At 44.4% G+C, this 21,588-nt stretch overlaps 1 protein-coding gene across 1 annotated transcript; it reads right to left on the minus strand.

The window, feature by feature from the left end:
• Positions 1-258: 258 nt before the first annotated feature.
• wdr19 (WD repeat domain 19) lies at positions 259-17,913 on the minus strand. The gene is made up of 36 exons (XM_080858809.1): positions 17,854-17,913; positions 17,282-17,373; positions 17,038-17,103; positions 15,863-15,988; positions 15,655-15,770; positions 15,024-15,139; positions 14,761-14,841; positions 13,798-13,910; positions 13,240-13,413; positions 13,015-13,085; positions 12,650-12,822; positions 11,550-11,664; positions 11,280-11,386; positions 10,853-10,966; positions 10,346-10,495; positions 9,779-9,926; positions 9,441-9,648; positions 9,091-9,250; positions 8,845-8,955; positions 8,544-8,653; positions 8,237-8,297; positions 7,882-8,022; positions 7,300-7,382; positions 6,549-6,632; positions 6,005-6,151; positions 5,466-5,590; positions 5,214-5,323; positions 4,867-4,935; positions 4,531-4,608; positions 3,971-4,067; positions 3,397-3,521; positions 3,057-3,138; positions 2,706-2,856; positions 2,330-2,453; positions 711-787; positions 259-576 (listed from the first exon to the last, which is right to left on the minus strand). The coding sequence occupies exons 1-36, from the start codon at positions 17,857-17,859 to the stop codon at positions 462-464; spliced, it is 4,026 nt and encodes a 1,341-aa protein (XP_080714935.1). The 5' UTR covers positions 17,860-17,913; the 3' UTR covers positions 259-461.
• Between the last annotated feature and the right edge of the window lie 3,675 nt (positions 17,914-21,588).

Genomic DNA, 21,588 nt, shown 5'->3' on the forward strand with positions numbered 1-21,588 from the left:
TACCAGTTCAGCTGGGGGTTCACTTACTTTTGAAATAGACTAATTCCGTGTTTCATGTAGTTTTTTGGCTACTCAAACAATTCCCTCCAAACAAGTACATGCAAATGATAAACATAAACCTGACATTTCATCTATGAAAAATTGGTGATGAAAAAAAATGAAAAATCATGCTAAAACAACAGAAAACTCTTAGTGCTCAAGGGGTTCACATACTTTCAAGTGGCACTGTATAATTTTTACAAGGGCAGGCTTGCCGGTTAAGGGATGGGTCAGCTCCATCACCTGATCATCGCCCGAGCCACTGGGGGGTCTCAGGCGGCTAACTGCTGAACCCCGACGCAGCGCAGCTCTCACTGACACCATGCCAATTCACTGTCATGCATCCATGCTTCTCAAAAGCCCCCTGACAGCACGTCTTCTTCCCGCCGGCTCTCTTCACTCTGCTGAGGCTCGTCTTGTCTTCACTGTTCCAGCTCATTCAGCTGCAGGTAGCCGGAGCAGTCAGAGACTCTCTTCACCTGGTTCACACTCAGGTTCTCAGAACACATGGGACACACCGACTCCGTCTCCAGTAACCTGTCAATCACACACACACACACACACACACACACACACACACACACACACACACACACACAGAGAGAATGAGCAGGATGTGATCAGCTGTGGGTGCAGTGGGAGATGAAGAGACTGCTGAGTGCTGTACTTACTGCATGAGCTGGGAGTGGAGCGCTGGGAAGTCACAGTAAGGACACACCGACCAGTCCTCCTTCACCATGTGGCGACCCTGCACACAAGGTGACAGTGTCCAGTGTGAGAGACTGTGTGTTCCTCTATATGGGTACTGCTATGTGTCCAGTGTGAGAGACTGCGTGTTCCTCTATATGGTTACTGATGTGTCCAGTGTGAGAGACTGTGTGTTCCTCTATAGGGGTACTGATGTGTCCAGTGTGAGAGACTGTGTGTTCCTCTATAGGGGTACTGATGTGTCCAGTGTGAGAGACTGTGTGTTCCTCTATATGGGTACTGCTGTGTCCAGTGTGATAGACTGTGTGTTCCTCTATATGGGTACTGCTGTGTCCAGTGTGAGAGACTGTGTGTTCCTCTATATGGTTACTGATGTGTCCAGTGTGAGAGACTGTGTTCCTCTATAGGGGTACTGCTGTGTCCAGTGTGAGAGACTGTGTTCCTCTATATGGTTACTGATGTGTCCAGTGTGAGAGACTGTGTTCCTCTATATGGTTACTGATGTGTCCAGTGTGAGAGACTGTGTGTTCCTCTATATGGTTACTGATGTGTCCAGTGTGAGAGACTGTGTGTTCCTCTATAGGGGTACTGATGTGTCCAGTGTGAGAGACTGTGTGTCCCTCTATATGGTTACTGATGTGTCCAGTGTGAGAGACTGTGTGTTCCTCTATATGGTTACTGCTGTGTCCAGTGTGATAGACTGTGTGTTCCTCTATATTAATACTGCTGTGTCCAGTGTGAGAGACTGCGTGTTCCTCTATATGGTTACTGATGTGTCCAGTGTGAGAGACTGTGTGTCCCTCTATATGGTTACTGATGTGTCCAGTGTGAGAGACTGTGTGTCCCTCTATATGGTTACTGATGTGTCCAGTGTGAGAGACTGTGTGTCCCTCTATATGGATGTGTCCAGTGTGAGAGACTGTGTCCCCTCTATATGGATGTGTCCAGTGTGAGAGACTGTGTCCCCTCTATATGGATGTGTCCAGTGTGAGAGACTGTGTCCCCTCTATATGGGTACTGCTGTGTCCAGTGTGAGAGACTGTGTGTTCCTCTATATGGTTACTGATGTGTCCAGTGTGAGAGACTGTGTCCCCTCTATATGGGTACTGCTGTGTCCAGTGTGAGAGACTGTGTGTCCCTCTATATGGTTACTGATGTGTCCAGTGTGAGAGACTGTGTCCCCTCTATATGGGTACTGATGTGTCCAGTGTGAGAGACTGTGTCCCCTCTATATGGGTACTGCTGTGTCCAGTGTGAGAGACTGTGTGTTCCTCTATATGAGTACTGATGTGTCCAGTGTGAGAGACTGCGTGTTCCTCTATAGGGGTACTGCTGTGTCCAGTGTGAGAGACTGTGTCCCCTCTATATGGATACTGAAGTGTCCAGTGTGAGAGACTGTGTTGGGTAAAGGTGTGTCCAGTGTGAGAGACTGCGTGTTCCTCTGTATGGATACTGTTGTGTTCCTCTATATGGATACTGAAGTGTCCAGTGTGAGAGACTGTGTTGGGTAAAGGTGTGTCCAGTGTGAGAGACTGCGTGTTCCTCTATAAGGGTACTGCTGTGTTCCTGTGGTACTACCTACCGTGGCTATGCAGTAGGGCAGGTTGTTTTTGCACCCGGGGCAGAGCAGCTCACACTCGGGCAGCTGGAACCCACAGAAAGGGCAAGGAGTGGAGTCCTCCTCTAACTCTGAGGTGTCTGGACGCCTGAGGGGCAAAGAGAGAGAGAGGAAGGGAGGGAGAGAGGGAGGGAGGGAGGGAGGAAGGGAAGAAATAAAAAATCAGAAGTCTCACACAGGCGTCACTAGATTACAGTAGATTGAATGTTTGACATCTGCCAGGTAAATGTTAAAAATGATGCAAAAAAGAGGGAGCCACTTGAAGACGGAGGGGTGTGTGTGTGTGCGTATGTGTGTGTGTGTGTGTGTGTGTGGGTGGGGGTAGTGAGAAGGCACGCACCGGACCATGGCCTCTATCTTCTTCTTGTACTTGAGGTCGATCTTGTTGCGGTACTCAGGGCGCATCAGCATGGCGGAGAAGCTGAAGGCAGAGTTCTTCAAACCTGCACGATGGCACTCGATCACAGCTGACGTGAGGATGGGGACGATGTCTACACACACACACACACAGAGACACACACACACACACACACACACAGAAATTACATCCACTTCTAACACAACATACATTTCCTTCATAATTTTAACCGACTTAACACACTCATGATGTGTATCAGGACTATGACGACCCCGTACACCTGTCTACCTACCTGTATGTGTATATTTAGTGTTTGTGTTAGTGTCTGCTTACGTGAGGGGAACTTGCTGATGTTACTGGACACACGGATGAGCATGCGAGCCCCCTTCAGGTGATCTCCCCTCTTCACGTGGATCTACAGATTAAAAACATGAGGTGGAATACAGGTCAACACTACACGCCTTATTAAAACCAACACAAGTCAACAGTATTTTTGCGCTTCCAGTTTGGGACCCACTTGGGTGTGTATGTGTGTTTGTGTGTGTACTTTAAAACCAACACACGTCAACAGTGTTTTGGCGCTTCCAGTTTGGGACCCACTATGGTGTGTATGTGTGTTTGTGTGTGAACTTGTACGTCACCGAGGTTGCAAGGGCGCACGCTTGCTTCTCACCTTCACCAGTATGTAGCTGTGTAGGATCATGAGGTTGGTGGCCATCTCTGATGGAATTGTTATTTTCTGTGCCTGCAGCTCTGTGTACATGCTGAACAGCACATCATGAGCATTCCGGTAGTTTCCTGTCAAAAACGGCATAAAACACTCTCAACACGTGCCAAAGACAGAAAGCTGCTTCATTCGTTGTTATTTTGATTTACCTTAATGTGAACCTCCCACTACATAGAACAGAGGCACTACGACCACAGAATGTACCAGTGATCCAAACAATATTTACACACACACACACACAAACACACACACACACACACACACACAAAACACTCTAAGATAGAAAACTGTTCATTCATTGTTGTTTTGATTTGCCTTGATGTGCTCCTCCCACTACATAGAACAGAGGCACTACAACCACAGAATGTACCAGCGATCCAAACAATATTTATAAATGCATTCATTCATACATTTCTTTAACACATATACATTTTGGGGGCAGAACACACACACACACACACACACACACACACACACAACACACAGCACACAGCACACACATACACACACACACACACACCTGCTGACTGCTCCTCTCTGGCAATGATGATGGCAGTCCGTGCTGCTTCTCTGTACTGTTTCAGAGCCATGTAGAGCCGGAACAGATACTTGGCGTCCTGAGAAGTATGAAGAGCAGAAAGGTGAATGCCTTAAACACAGACACACAGACACAGACACAGACACAGACACACACACACTCCTGAGTTCAGAGCAGTCCGGCTTGAGACTAAAATGAAGGCTCACACACACACAGACACGTTAAGCGAGCAAGATGGTTTGGGATCAGTACGGAGTCACGGCTCACATCACGGACTGGTGACAGGGACAGGGGCTGACTAGCTCAGGCTCATTTCCAGCTTTTTAGCACTAGCACCTTCTGTACATCACCACTAGGGGGACTTAGTGTGCACACACTGCACAGTGCCTTACTCACTGTGAGAGTCTATGCACAGCAAACATGCAGGATGGGCGGAAGCGAAGATGAGAGACACTTTTCAGTAGAGTGCACAGAGCAAAAAACAGGTAAGATCATATGGAGTGAGTAGAGAATAGATAAGCAGTTCTTATAGGCTCTACTACCTTTGGCATGCCATCACTCTCTCCCATCAGATAGTCTATGAGCTGATTGGTCAAAGCATCCTCCTTGGCCTCTCCCACCTGTAAGACATAGCCATTAGCCATCTTCCTTCACACATTAGAATCACTATTTGTCATCATGATAACCGCTGCTTTTAGTCTCTATGCATGTCATGTTAGAGAGAGAGAGAGAGAGAGAGAGAGAGAGAGAGAGAGAGAGAGAGAGAGAGAGAGAGAGAGAGAGAGAGAGAGAGAGAGAGAGAGAGAGAGAGAGAGAGAGAGAGAGAGAGAGAGAGAGAGAGAGAGAGAGAGAGAGAGAGAGAATTGAACATGTCTCACTGTTTCTATGGCCTTCTCTATAGCCAAGCTGTCCTCAGTGTTGGGGCACTTCAGGAAGTGTTTCAGAGCCTGAAAAAGGGTGATAGAGAGAGGAAAAAGAAGAAGAGAAAGAAAGATTGATTCACACAAACAAGAGAGGGAGAGACAGACAGAGAGACAGACAGACAGACAGAGAGACAGAGAAAGAGAGACAGACAGACAGACAGACAGACAGAGTGTGTGTTACACATCATGAACAGCAGATGAGGAATCATTTGTCATTTGGTTTTGACCAGTTACATGAACCTCCTTCACAAGGGATGATCAAAGAGCAAGTGTGTGTGTGAGCAAGTGATGTCTTCTCTCACTCTGCTGAACTGGCCACACTTCTGGAAGAACCTCCCCGCCAGGAGGTGCTGCTTCTCCCCTTCAAAGTGCAGAGCAATGCTCTGGTAGTCTTCAGCGGTGGCATCTGGGCCTGATGGGAACACACATTCACACATAAAGATCATCAGCCAAACACATCTTAAAACACATCAACCGAAACAGAATATCTCAACGAAGGAGCTCGTTCTCAACGTGAGTGAGAGGAGAGCCGTGAGGCGGAGGAGCTCTCTGACCGATGATGTCTGCGTACACCTCCATCTGGCCGTGCTGCTGCGCCAGCTGGAAGGCCTCGTCGCTGCAGTGTGACAGCACCAGGAACTGGATGGCAGAGCCGTAGTCATTGAGACTCAGGAAGAACCTGGAGAAAAGCACAACAAGCAGTTTCATTCATTTACCATTTAGTCATTTAGCAGACGCTTTTATCCAAAGCGACTTACAAGGATGTGTACACATTTTACATTTACACTGATGGCACATTGCACATCAGGAGCAATTAGGGGTTCAGTGTCTTGCTCAAGGACGCTTCGACAGGGAATCGAACTATTCAATTCAATTTTTTTCAATTCAATTAAATTCATTTTATTTGTATAGCGCCATAACAATACAATTGCCTCTAGGCGCTAGCAACCTTCTGATTACTAAACGACTTCTCTACCTCCTGTACCAATGTCGCCCCTCATTCAGGGACAGCCCCGTGCCATGTCTTTTATTTTCTTTAATGGCGGTCTTTTGGCAACATTAGTATAATTGTACCGGGGGGTTTTGTTCTGACCTTGCCACCATCTTTGCGCCGTCGATGGACTGTGTTTCCCTGACGATGCGCACGGCCTCCTCAGGGTTGTTGAGATGCTCCAGTAAGATGCGGATGACGTTGTCCCAGTCCCGGGCGCTTTCATAGGCCATCGCCGCCTCCTTAAATCTGACCACAGCCAATCAAAACATCACTTCACTGTCCATCATGATATCCATTTACATGAAAGTACCCAAAAGTCAGGTAGATCCTTGATGTATTCTTCATATGTCTCCATATACCTTCATATACCAATAACCATCTCAAAACAACCAATCTATCTGTCCATACAGTAACAGTGGGTAAGTAATGTGACAGAATACCCACTCAGCTGCTCACAACCATCTAAAATGACAACTATGTATGGCCACAGCACAGAGCACTGTTTCAGTGTACTACACAGTCAGTATGCCACACAGCACAGAGCACTGTTTCAGTGTACTACTCAGACAGTATGCCACACAGCACAGAGCACTGCTTCCGTGTACTACACAGTCAGTATGGCCACTGCTGTGTATTCACTTACTTGCCATCGGCCTCCTTTGCCTTTGCATACTGCAGGTGGATCTTGGGAGACGACACCTGGGGTAAGAGCTCACCCACCTTGGACCTGAGGACGTACACACACACACACACTTCCACTTAGTAGCTAATTAAGAGTCACCTTTGACCTGAGGACGTACACACACACACACACTTCCACTTAGTAGCTACATAAGAGTCACCTTGGACCTGAGGACGTACACACACACACACACACACACACACACACACTTCCACTTAGTAGCTACAGAAGAGTCACCTTTGACCTGAGGACGTATACACACACACACTTCCACTTAGTAGCTAAACAGTCTTCCACAAGTCTGTTACACAGACCGTAACTTAAGAGCTTAAAAGTACAAAGAATTATCTGATTCACTTCCTTAAAAAAGAAAATGGTGGGGCATAAACTGTTAAGTGAATTGTGCCAAATATTCTACTATACACAATAGCTATCACTTTAATTACTTTAATTAATTATTACTGTCTATCTATTACTGACATGCACACAAGGGCTGATTTAATCAATGTAATCATTTGAGTCTGAGTCAAGAGAGCCTTCTGATTTTGTCTACTGTCCCTTTTTTGGACAATAGCATTCATTTGGTCATTTTCTCTTGCTAATTCAATATTTGAATTGCATGCTGAATTGTAAATGTACAATTCAATTTATGAAAGTCAGAGAGAAATTGGGAGAGAGGGAGACATGACATGCACAAGTGACCAGTTCTTACCAGTTCTTGCAGCGGATATAGACAGATGCAGCTTTGTCATAGTACTGGCCTTTCTCATACAGCTGGGCAGCTTCCGAGTATTGCTACAACACACCAACACATGGACAAGGTCAGTGCTCAACTCTGTGTTATATGGGACTAAACACAGATAGAGGCTGAGGTGATGAGGTGCGGAGGTCAGGGGATGAGGTGGTGAGGAGGTGCCAAGGTGCTGAGGTGAGGAGGTGCGGAGTGAGGAGGGAAGGAGGGAAGGAGGTGATCAGGTGAGGAGTGAGGAGGTGAGGTGGTGAGGAGGTGGGGAGGTAAGGAGGTGATGAGTGAGGAGGTGAGGTGGTGAAGAGGTGAGGAGGTGATGAGGTGATGAGGTGAGGAGGTGATGAGTGAGGAGGTAAGGAGGTGAGGAGTGAGGAGGTGTGGAGGTGTGGAGGTGAGGTGGTGAAGAGGTGCGGAGGTGAGGAGTGAGGAGGTGAGGAGGTGATGAGTGAGGAGTGAGGAGGTGTGGAGGTGAGGAGATAAGGAGTGAGGAGGTGAGGAGATAAGAAGGTGATGAGTGAGGAGTGAGGAGGTGCGGTGCGTGTCCACCTTCATGCTCTCTAGGATGGCCCCACAGTCCTTCTTCAGCGCTCGGCTGGGGTGTTTGATGGCGAGGTTGGCACCACGGCGGATATCTCCCATGCGGATGGACATGCGTGCCACTCCAGCCTGGCATGCCTCATCATGGTCCTGGTACGGGACACATGTAGCGCACATCATGAAAACATTTACATGAAATACAACAGGATCTTGAGGAGATTCACCCAAGTGAACACTAGCTGTATGTATATTTGTGAAAATAACCAATGATGTATGTGTGTTTGTGAAAATAACCAATGATGGCAATGTAAGACGGTTGAACTGATGTTACACAAGAGAGGCCTTTCTGCAGCCACACACTGACCTTATCTTTATCTTTGGAGTTTCCCTTTTCAAAGTGCCCCAGTGCGTTCACATAGTCTCCACTGCCAGGGGATAGAACATAGAATACAACATCACTGTCTGCCTTATTAATAGCAGAGTGTCCATTACCTCAAACAACAATAATAATATATTATTATTATTATTCAATTATCAAGACATCTCTTACAACATTAACAAATATAGCAAGGTGAATTATCTACAAACACAATAGTATATGACCCTAGATGCACTACTTTCATTGTTCCTACAGTCTGACGCATGAGTGAGTGAGTCCGGAGCATACTCACATGAACTCCAGCTGGATGGCGTACTCTTTAGAGATGAATGGCTTCTCGTCTGGGGACAGCCTGTTGGCCAGCTGCAGCGCACTGTCCCAGTGCTGCAAGTCTCTTCTCATCTTCACACACACACACACACACACACACACACACACACACACACACACAATGAACCAATATGAAGACGATATGTCTCAAATGAATACTGTGTGTGTGTGGAGACAGGATCTGTGTGGAGGTGTGAGTGTGAGTGTATCCCAGGTGTGTGTGTTTACATCAGCATGACTACATGTTTGACGTGTGCTGATACCTCCAGAGCAGCACTGGGGCAGGAGGAGGCCAGGTAGAGGTCCTGGGCCTGATTGTAGTCGTTACAGAACATGGCCAGATGGCCCGCCAGCAGATTCTGATCTTCTATACCCTATCAGTGAGAATGAACCACAGCAGATGTGTTATTATATACTTAATAAATAAACAAATGAATAAATATTAATATAAATAATAAATAAATATTTATAATAAATAAACAGAGGAAGACACAGGGGGACGTACTGACCTTGATGTCTTCCAGGGACATGACCATGCCTACATTCCCCGTCATGCGATACACTTGCACTGCCAGCTCCACCTCTATGTGATGCAGACACGTCCGTCCCATCTCCACCCACGACTCGGTGCAGTTCAGAAGCTTACACATCTCCCATGCCTCTTGGAACCTATAACACACACCACATACAGAGATACAGTTATTCAATTCAATTACATTACATTTTATTTACATAGCGCCAGAACAATAAAATGCTCTCAAGGCGCTTAATAGTACATAGTTATAGTAGATACAGTGTATGTCTGTTTAAAAAAAACTTCAAATGAAACAGAAAAATCTGCTCAGATATTCAGTCATACCTCTTGAGCATCAGTGCCTTCCTGAGCATCTGTGTGAGCTGCTCTTTGGAGGCCTCGGAGAAGTTGGTGTTGAGGAAGCTGTGTGAAGCCAGGGGCACGCTGTTGGTCTGCCCACTCTGTGTCTGACACGTTAACTCCCCATTATGGAGCAGCAAGGGCTTATGGGAGAATGGCAGTTTGGTGCCGCCCACAAGGATGACTCTGGGGCCTAGACAAGCAGAGGGAGAGAGAAACATGGTCTGATGGTGATGATTAATGTTGTACTCATGTGTGTGTGTGCGTGTGTGTGTGTGTGTGTGTGTGTGTGTGTGTGTGTGTGTGTGTGTGTAGCACTCTACCCTGTATGGTGTCTTTGTGGAAGGCATAGGTGTAGACTTTGTCGTCATCATAGGCAATGAAGACCCCCTTATCCCCTGGCCAAGTTTCCCAAAGAGCACCAGTGATGGTTGGAGAAAAGTTAGGGATCTCAAGCACTGCATCATTCACCTGATCAAAGAGACAGAAGAAAAGAGAGAATCTCAAAAGCTAGAAAAGCTAAGTGAAGGTGCAGCAGTCCTTCATACAGACTATAACCACCTTTAATTGTAAAAATAACAAAAGTGTGTGTATTATAACATGCAGATAGAATACAGAACATTTTTATCATGAAAAATGGTATCATGAAGACAAACTGTACATTACAAATCTCATACTGTATATGTAAACTTTAATCAGTCAAATGTATATACAGTTTAGTTAATCAAATCCTGTGACTATTTTTCCAGTGGCATTGCAGACTCCAGTATATATTAACAATATATATAGTATATATATTGTGTGGTAGAGCTATGCTGAAACCAACAGCTTGGTCTGTGCCCTTCTGACTGTGTGTGAGTGTGGCATGCACATGTGAGTGTGAGTGTTACCGGGCAGTAAAGGAATCCATCGCTCTTGTCATCGATGAAGATGAGACGTGTTCCACTGGGATCAGGGAAAACCTTCCTCACACCCACTGGGTGGCGATACTCATTTATGTTCTGCCAGTCCTCTATGTAAAAGCACTGGATTATGCCCGTCTATGACAAATAGAGAGGGGGGGAGAGAGGGAGAGAGAGAGAGAGATAGAGCGAGAGAGAGAGAGGGTGAGAGAGAGAGAGAGAGAGAGAGAGAGAGAGAGAGAGAGAGAGGGTGAGAGAGAGAGAGAGAGAGAGAGAGAGAGAGAGAGAGGGTGAGAGTGAGAGAGAGAGAGAGGGTGATAGAGAGAGAGAGACGGTGAGAGAGAGAGAGAGAGAAGGTGAGAGAGAGGGTGAGAGAGAGAGAGAGGGAGAGTGTATCAGTGGCAGCAGAGCTCAAAATGATCACAAGAGGTTATAAGAATGCAAGTTGTTATTATAATGTAGGTATTAGAGTAATCGATTACATGCTTGACTTACATCAGTGCCCATGAACAGGAAGTCAGCAGTGAGTGCGTGGCTCACGATGCGATATTTATCATCCCCACCGGAGAAGAGTTTAGTCTGCCTGTCCCCCTGCTCCTCATCCTCAATCTGATGAACACACACGTACCGACACAAAACAAAACACAACCACATTAGACATGCTTGACACGATGGCCCTCATCAATCTGGCTCCACAGTATCTTTGCCTCTCTCTAACTGTTAACGGGCGTAACCAAGAACCATCAGTTTCTGTCTGAGGAATGATGACCTCGAGACCTCAATCATGAATCCCATTCAATACCAATGTAATGTTGTGTAAAGCCTTAATATGCAAACACACACGCACACACACACACACACACACACACACACACACACACACACACACACACACACACACACACACACACACACTTCTCACCATGTGTAACTGCACTTTCCCCTCAAACAGTGCAGCAGCGTAGTCAGCATTCAGACACATGCTCACCACCGTGCCCAGATACTCTGTGTCCTTCAGTTTCTCAATTCCTGAACACATGCAGAATAACAACAAACACATGGGGATGAAATAGGATTAAAGTACATGGTACGTATCATATTAAAGACACAAGTGAGAAAGCACTTAAACTAACATTTAAACTAAGCATTTGAAGAAGCCAAAATCGTGGTTCAATCTCATGAACACACATACCATTTTCTCCTAAAATGTAAAACCATGCCCGATTATTCATCCCCACGGCAACATGATATGGACCCACAGCGATGAAATTAGGCTCCACATCCACTGCTACGGCCACGGGTACTTCCTGTACAAACACACATGAGTCATAATCATGGGAAGTTATTAAATATGAAAAGGTATCACAGAAATGGAAATAAAAAGTGATTCATATGAACTTACTGTTACTCATGCCTAGTCTACATACCCCTTCTACTGGGTTAGCTTCTAATCTACATACCCCTACCACTGGGTTAGCGACTACATACCCCTACCACTGGGTTAGCGACTACATACCCCTACCACTGGGTTAGCGACTACATACCCCTACCACTGGGTTAGCGACTACATACCCCTACCACTGGGTTACTTAGCGACTACATACCCCTACCACTGGGTTAGCGACTACATACCCCTAACACTGGGTTACTTAGCGACTACATACCCCTACCACTGGGTTAGCGACTACATACCCCTACCACTGGGTTAGCGACTACATACCCCTACCACTGGGTTACTTAGCGACTACATACCCCTACCACTGGGTTAGCGACTACATACCCCTACCACTGGGTTAGCGACTACATACCCTTACTACTAGGTTAGCGACTACATACCCTTTCCACTAGGTTAGCGTCTACATACCCCTACCACTGGGTTACTTAGCGACTACATACCCCTACCACTGGGTTAGCGACTACATACCCCTACCACTGGGTTAGCGACTACATACCCTTACTACTAGGTTAGCGACTACATACCCCTACCACTGGGTTAGCGACTACATACCCCTACCACTGGGTTAGCGATTACATACCCCTACCACTGGGTTAGCGACTACATACCCTTACTACTAGGTTAGCGACTACATACCCTTTCCACTAGGTTAGCGACTACATACCCCTACCACTGGGTTACTTAGCGACTACATACCCCTACCACTGGGTTAGCGACTACATACCCCTACCACTGGGTTAGCGACTACATACCCTTACTACTAGGTTAGCGACTACATACCCCTACCACTGCGTTAGCGTCTACGTACCCCTTCCACTGCGTTAGCGTCTACGTACCCCTTCCACTGGGTTAGCGACTGTGACCTCCAGCAGTGAAGTGAGGTAGGCCAACCGCGTGCCTGAGCTGCTGCCTAGGATTGGCAGTCGAGTGAGGAACACGTGCAGAGAGCCGCGCTGGGTGGAGATGGCCAGAAGCTGCCCGTCATCTGTCCACGAGAGCTGGTCCAGACCTGGCAAATAGAACAGAGCACACACACACCTTGATCCAGCCACTGTATGATGCGTGTGTGTGTGCGTGTGTGTGTGTGTGTGTGTGTGTGTGTGTGTTGTACATCTCCACCTTACCCACTCTATACACACCTACACAGAAAACTACATGAACACATTTAGAAAACAGAGATATGTGAGCGTATTGACTTCACCTTTGGTTTCTTCATCCAGATTGATGATGGCATACATCTCCTTGAGTTCTGTGAGGTCATGGATCTTTATGCTGGAGAAAAGTTTACAAAGTTTGTAAAGCACGTTCTACTTTTAGGCCCAGATGGAATTCTATTGGAGAAATCCAGATTAGGATGCTACAGAGTTGATGTACTCATAAATGACTGGTGTATATATTGCCAAAGAGGCCCCCAGGGCTGACTTACCAGCTGTCTCCACAGGAAGCTGCCTTGTTGAGAGACTGAGAGATGGCCATGCTGGTCAGACTGTCCTTGTGGTTGTGAGCTTGAAAGAGCTCCTGGCCAATCTCACGGATGTGAGTGGAAATGACCACAAAATAACCCTGAGAAAATCCTATCATTATATACCCATCCCCATACCTGACAAAAGAGAGAGAGAGAGAGAGAGAGAGAGAGAGAGAGATAATGAGAGAAATAGAAATAGTTAATCACAAACAAACAAAAAATCATCAGCAAGCACTGAAAACTGTATTCATACAAAACAACGTATATATCTTAGTTTTCAGAAATCAAAAATATTGTTTCACAGTACTTTTACATTGTTCAAATGCTTACTAGGACGTCCTAAATAGTCATTCCATCACTGTACAGCACAACAACTGATACATTCCTTTGTATACATCATTCCTCTTTTACAATAACTCTCTGATATGCAACTTCACGGCCTCACATGGATGAACTACCCATCCAGCCAAACAAACACAAGCCGTGTCCAACACTGTAAAGATGGAAGTGGGGCTGTACCAGCGGTAGGAGACTATGGAGCCGTAGCGCTGCTGGAAGGCCAACTCAATGGGGTTATCAGGGTCATTCAGGTTAAACAGGAAGAGAGTCTTCTTTCCCACCGCAACACTCACCTACACCACAAAGGACAAAAGATTAGTCACCTACACCACACAGGACAAAAGATTATTCACCAATGCCACACAGGACAAAAGATTATTCACCCACATTACACAGGACCAAAGATAAGTCATGTACAACACACAGGACCAAAAATAAGTCACCTTCGCCACACAGGACAGAAGATTAGTCATTGGCAAACAGTGCTTTCCAATGCTCCATTTAGTTAGGGTTCCCCCGACATGGGCTATGCCTGGCCTTTAACTATCCCTTTAACTATCTCTTTAACTATCCTTTTTTATAATCACTCCTGCTTCTCATTTCATTTCCTTCCGTCCGTCCCTTCTTTTCCATTTCCTCCTCTTCCTTCTTTTCTCTCTCACCACATCTACTTCCACTGGCGATCTGCTCTCTCTCTGCCTCTCCCTGGAGTTGACTTTGACTTCAGCGCTACAGTATATTATACCATGCATCTGACAACACACACACACACACAGCACATTTGTCAGTAGTGACTATTTCAAATAACAGAATTCCTACAAAACCTGCATGCTGAAATATGTTTTAGTTAAGTACATTTCAGAAAATACATTTCAGTTGTCTATGACGACGCAGTGTTTAAAATGTTTTCTCAAATAGGACAGCATATGTTCAAGATGAACATCAAGGTTCTGGTCATGTTAAGGACACGCCAAAGGTTTTTGTGTGCACAGGTCTGGGCTAATAAAAAAAGAAAAGGAGACGGGAAGCTGTGTTTGTACTTTAGAATGCAGAATTTGTAACATATCCCAGAGTTAGTGACCGCACCTGTCTGACCATTCAATTTATACACTTTCTCCCCCCCCCCCCCCCGAACTGACGTACAGTGCTCTCGCCTGGTGAAGATCTCTCATCTGTCTTCATCACAGAGAACTGGATATCTGCAGGATCTGATCGCATTGACGTCTGAGAGAGTGAGAATGTGAGAGAAAGTGAACACAGGAGCCAGGTAGGACAAATTCATTTTACAATTTTCATTTATGCAATAGTCATATACTACTGCAAAACAATCAGCAATCTGCTTTGTCAAGGACCTTTACAGAAACCAAAGTGACATTGATGTGACAAATGCTGACAAACATTCAGACCTGTCGAATGGTGTCTCCTTCATGGTTGCTGACTGTTACACTCCGATCCTCACTGCCAAGGGCCAGCAGGTTCTGAGAGCTCCAGCAGCCACAGGTGATGCGCTTTGTATGCTTACCTAAACACAAACACAACAACAGAGTTAAGCTTTTCCATTAAGTGATATAGTCATGATCGATAACTTCCACGATAACATAACTTGCCTGTTGCTAATTGGCTCACACTGACATTTACATCTGCCATTTTGCAAGGCTTTTGTCTCCCTTTCCCTTATTTGACCGTTGCCACCTGTGAGTTTGTATGTATGAATGCTCTGTATCTATACAGTTTGCTTCAGGGATGTTCTATTTTGTCTCAATCACAACCAGACATGAGGGACACACTGTACACCCAGTAAGGTGACCTCTCTCGGGCTGACCTACAAATACACATCCATACACATTAGGGTTTTATATGATGACGGGACAGTGTGTAACAAACAGCTCTGGGTTCCCCATATCAGAGCAGAGTGGCATGTTATGTTATGTGTTTGGCATAATGAATCAGATGGACCAACATCAATCAACCTACACATTTGTATCATTTTAGGAGATCACATAAAATTAGGTTCCCATTTTTATGTGACTACTTTACCGAGGACTGGTATCTTGCGTGAAGTCTGCTGGTTATAGATGAGCAGGTTCCCTTTCGCTGTTCCCACAGCTAGCAGAGGCCCAGTCTTAGACCACAGGATGAAAGACATCTGATCCCTATGGCAAAAAACATCACTGAAACATTCAAGCCACAATCCTCAACACAACACAGAAACATGTGAACATAGCCTACACACATATGTACCTACCTCATTCCACTGTCTAACTGTGATGTCTTGTTGACATTTGCATCCCACAGATGGATGGCACTGGACTTTTCTGCTATTACTGCCAGGATGTCCCCATCTTTATCCCAATCCATTCCTATGCACTTCCTATTGAAGAAGAAAAAGACCAACACAGATAGAAGTCAGTCAGTTATCAGGCATGTTACAAAGGACTGATGATCTGCCCTAAGATTATTTACATGAACAGCCCTCTCGCTGTTGTTGGGTCATTCCTGTAGTGCATGCACACTCATGGCTACACTCGTGCACCCAATCAGAGTGTAGTCAGGAAGATGTTTGCACTTAAGGTACCCAGTCGCGGGAAGAGGAGAACAGTGGATGGAGAGTTGGTGTGTGAAGGCTGTTTGCATAAGTTTACCGTTTAAATAGTATCATTTAAATCGTGTGCGTTCAGATACTTGTAAGTATTAATAATGTTCCTTTATTATGCTTAGTTTATTCTGCTTACAGTATGTGTTTAGATAACCGAGCATTGATATTTAAATCCGTTGTACGATCGCGAGTGTATATTTAATTAATGCCGGTCGCGGTTACATTATAAATGTATACAGTATAATCCTCGTTAGCGAGTTAGGGATATGTTTAGTGTAACTTGTGCTGTTTAGCAGATATAATGTAATTATAAGTGTAATAGTAAGTGATTAATGTAGGTAGTAGTGTGAATTTAGTTATATTACAAACTTGCTATTGTGAATGTTAGGCTGTGACTAGCTGTATATTGAGAGATTCATATAGTATTATTGCTATATTATTATTATATAGTATTAAGTATGTTTGTATTCTGTTTCTTTGCAGAACCACACACAAACACATACATCTACATGACCTAAACACACATACAGACACACACAATCACACCCTATATCCATTCCATTCCATTCAATTTATTAATAAATATCAAACTGGAGTCAACATCATTCTCAGGCATTTTAATTAGATGCACCACAGCGGCTTCTACAGATTCCTTACCAGAAAATAAGAGTCTCCACAACAAGGCATGTATGAATTGTAATACCTTTCTACTACTAACAGATAAAAGTATAAGATACATTTGATGAAGTAATCTAAATCTAGGAACTTGAAGTACACCACTGATTGAAGTTGTCAGCTAAGTGGCTTTTACTCTTTGTACGTACCCTGGTAGGTTCAATTCATTCATCCTTTGCCCATGCCGATCAAAGATTTTTACGGTGTTGTCACACCTAAAGAAAAACAAAATACAAGAAAAACAACTGCTTACTACTATCTAGATTATACACCCTCTGGCTGAAGTTGTCCTTAACAAATAAGCCCTGAAAGATTTGTTCACTTTGTTATTATACTATACGGTGTTCGGGACATGCATCAACCTCATAGAAAACAAGCATTAGTGTTACTCACCCAGCGACGGCAAGATAATTCCCCAAAGTTTTCTGCCATTTGTACTGCAGGCAGGATCCCTGCCAATTTTTTTCTGCGATGGTGAATATGCGCTGTAGCAAAAATACATTTGATCATTTGTGGTATTGGGTTTTCCGTCTAATACAGAATACTTATTAACTAGAGTAACAACCAAACTATTGCAATAGCTAGCTATGTCACATACCCACTGTTTAGTCTAAGGTTAACCTAAAATCTGATGTTACTGCTGATATTGCCTGTTGCATATTAGCTGGACAAGGACACCTCACACATGTATATCAGTTGTAATTAAATAGGAGGAGAAGTGATCATAGGGGTACTTAACAAGTGGATGAATTATCACCAAAGTGTGAATCAACATAAAAACGTTTTAAGCTCTTTACTGACTAGCTAACTGTTGCTAGCCTGTGAGCTAACGGACTAGCTAAGTACGTGAAGAGCTTTACCTCCCACCTGAATAATTCTACAACGTATGCGTCAATTGTATGGCGTGCTTAATTTATTGCGACTAAAAAAGGTGATGTGGCGTGGTCAGAAAACTAATTACATACCTTCATTTTATCGTTTAAAGGCTAAACTCCACTGCATATGAACTTGTGTACATTTCCCAGGATTCGTCGGTCTAAAGCGTCGGCGTCACCCATAGCGACCTCAGAGCCAATCAACCACCGAGCTGCGTAAGTAGCATATTTCATTGAAAAGCTTTGAAAACATCAACGTTACACTAGCGAATGGTAAATTAGCCTAACTGATGTCTGGCTGGCCTTCACGGGTAACTAGGTGTCCCGCCTTGCGTGGAACTGCACAGCATTTGACCACTTGTCCTGCAACCTGTAAATTCCGATTATGTCCCGCATTTTAATTGGTAATTTGTTTATGTCAGAAATAACAACACGTGGACGCGTTCTTTTACCCTCATGTCACATGAGCCTCTTATGCAGTTGCAACAAAGTTTCTACTGCATTTCATAGTGCTCCGTCAAAATCTAACCTGGCTCATACAAAAGCAGAAACGGCCGTCAATCAAACGGTGCAGACATGGGGCCGGCGAACTACGTTACAAAAATGTACACAAACTTTGCAGATAAAGGTAAATGTTTACTTTTTATATGTTATTATAGCAATAGCAAAATATGTAGCCTGTATCTCTTTTGGGCCTAACTGCTGTGCAGTGGAATTGACTAGAGGATAAAATATAGGTGATTACATTATATCAAAGTTCTTATTTATGACTGTGTCGTTTGTAATAAAACGACACTGCGGGGCATTATCTCAATATTTTGACACAAAGGGTGAACATGCTGTGCACGACTACAACACCCTAGACAAATCCCGTCCCTTATTGATTCAATACAACAATTTCAATTCGACACAGGATTTAATTTTCCAATACAGGACGACCCCATATTTTAAGGGTCGGGTGGGAACATTGGCAACTCATGTGCAATAATAAGTTTACTTTATGGAGGTAGCTACTTTCCTAGATCTACGCCTCAAATTTGTTTTAAAATCAAACAGTGGGGGGCGACAAACATCTATTCATGAATCAGTCATAAATAGGAAATGACATGCACATAATATGTTATCGTTTCCATTGATTTTAGATCATAGGTTCATCGATCAATTCCGATGCTTACGGTGAGAGCTCAGATGAAAGATGCCCACCACAGTATCCGAGGTGACCCATTTCTCACGTCAAGCTTGGCAGGTAATTCATATGGCCTCGATGATTTAAAGAGCCCTGCACTGTCAACAGCATGGTGAATCATATTTGGAATGGCTGAGCGCCCAGCTATAAAACGTGTTTGGGGGAAAAGTGGTTCACGACACTGCAGCAATCTACCCTGACTTCTCCTCTGAGACTACAAACTGAATTGCACCCCACAAAGAGACGTATTTGTGTATGCTACTCAGCCCTGAACACACACACACACACTTGCAGATCACATTTTGTCTTAGACTATTCAGGTGCAACTCCCTCACTTGGCAGAACTGAGTATGCATTTAAGGGTCCAACTGAACAAGCCATTGGAATTTTTAGAGATAGTTGTAGTAGTGTGGACATGTAAAATTATGTTTCCTTCCTGTACACGGATCTGAGACAAAATATTGTACATATACCTAAGAATATTACAACAAACAACACAAAGGATCGATTTTCTTTTCCAGTTTATTATCAAAATCAATAAAATAAAATAATACACATTGGAATGTACGAAATAAAACAAAATACCCATACACGACAACTGTCTGAGAGAGCCTCTTGTCAAATAAAAAAATGCATAACAAATCACTCATAAACACACACACACAGACAAAGAGAGAGTAAACGGAAACAACAGAACATTAAATAACCAACTACACAGATCATGTCCACATAACATTTTACAATAGCATTATGTACATTCTAAGTGTTTATGAAGAAGCTTAGCTGTTTTTAGGAATGAAGATTATGTTGATGTATACTGTATGCATGGGAAAATGACCACCAGCAGTCATGAAAAAGTTATCCATTCTGGATCTGCACCCAGAAAAAACCCCCACTGATCCAGCCAGACTGTAGCAGCTGTTGGATGCCACAAATGTACAAATGGAGTTTTGTTTGATGTCTTTGAATAGCAACCATCTGTGATATGCCCCGAACATGGCATGTTAAATGCAGTTAGGCAGAATGTCTGAAAGTGCCTGTTTCCGGTACGCTTAGTCAAAGAGCTGGTCTTCAGTGGTTCTGTGGTTTCTCCAAGCAGAGGGGTCTGGATGGATGGGGCATCCCACAGGCAGCGTCTCTCAGCCATGCTGACTCATCATGGACAAACATAAATCTGTTTCCCCGGGGCAGAGAGGCTGTGTCCATATCATTCACACTTATCCTTCAGTGTAAAAAGCTGCTGGAAGAGGGGAATCCAACGTCAAATGTTGCCTTTCACAGACTTTCGTTCTGCAGAAAAAAAATGACTTTTTCTAGATTTCCTTCCAGTTACAATTCCAGTCAGTCTCTCTATGCTTTGAAGGCCTCCCGGAGCTCTTTACTTTATAGTCCCCTGCACAGAGTGGTCCACCTGTCAATCATGAAATTCTGTTATTCTGTTCTGTTGTAAAAAAAAAAAAAAAAAAAAAAAGACACTGTCTTTGCTATTCCTTTTCTGCTCATCTCTCTCCCTCCCAGTCTCTCTTTTTCCCAGTTTCAACATCAGGTTTAGTTACTGTTTGCATCCCTGCTATTGGTATTCTCTCCCCAGTCCAATCCTCAGCAAGCATACATAAATATGTGTGTATGTGTGTTTGTGTGTGTGTATGAATATGTGTGTGTGTGTGTGTGGTATATAAGACCTACAGCATGGAAAGAAAGTAAAACTGAATGCCCTCCGAGCCTAGTGAACACCCTACCTGCCTAACAGCAGGATGTAGACATCTGCCAAACGCCCGTCAGCTTCTATGCTGTTCTGACAGTGAGTCTGAGGGACTTCTGCTCATCTGTACCCCCCGACAGTAGCTGAAGCTTGGTCAGCTCAGATGTATTTGAACAGCACAACCCTGGCTGTACTTCCATATTTTACATCCATATTTAAGAGTCCAAACATGTTCATTACATCCAATCACTCCTTTCTTCTCCACCAGTCCCAACTCCTTGCTTTGTCTGTGATAAAAGAAAATGTCATAGTTCCCTTTCACACCCTCCCATTTAAACTAAGCAAACGGATGAGGGCTGGGTGATCTGTCTTAAGTCTGTCAGCCACTGCTGAAGCACTCTGGTGCTTTAATGACCACACCTCTGGGCTCTCACTATCCGTTTGTTTTCCCTGCCTCTGTGAGGAGCACTGGCAATAACTAATTCATCTCTGGCTTTTATGTTCCGTCCCACTTCCCTACCACTGACAGCTGAAAAGATGACAAGTGGAGCAGAGAGAAGTGAGACTGTGTAAGTGTATGTGTGTTTGTGTGTGTGTGTGTGTGTGTGTGTGTGTGTGTGGATCCGAGAGAAGTGAGCCTGTGTGTTTGTGTGTGTGTGTGTGTGTGTGTCTAAGTGTGTGGGTGTGTGTGTGCGCATTGCTGGAGGGTAATGGAAGTGGCTTATATGAAAGAGTAAGTGCAACTGGAATGTATAATAACCACTGCTGGAGAGAGAGAGAGGGAGTGGAGAACAGGCTGAGCCTTCCTTTTCTACCCTCCACTTCAATTAACGTCCAGCAGAGGCAGCTGCCTACAGGGACACACATACAGCTGAATATCAGTTAAATATAACCTCAACAATCATTTCATCTCACTGTCATCCTCATCGGTTACTGC

The sequence above is a fragment of the Sprattus sprattus genome, assembly GCF_963457725.1.
Source record: "Sprattus sprattus genome assembly, chromosome: 20".
NCBI classification, from domain to species: Eukaryota; Metazoa; Chordata; class Actinopteri; order Clupeiformes; family Clupeidae; genus Sprattus; species Sprattus sprattus.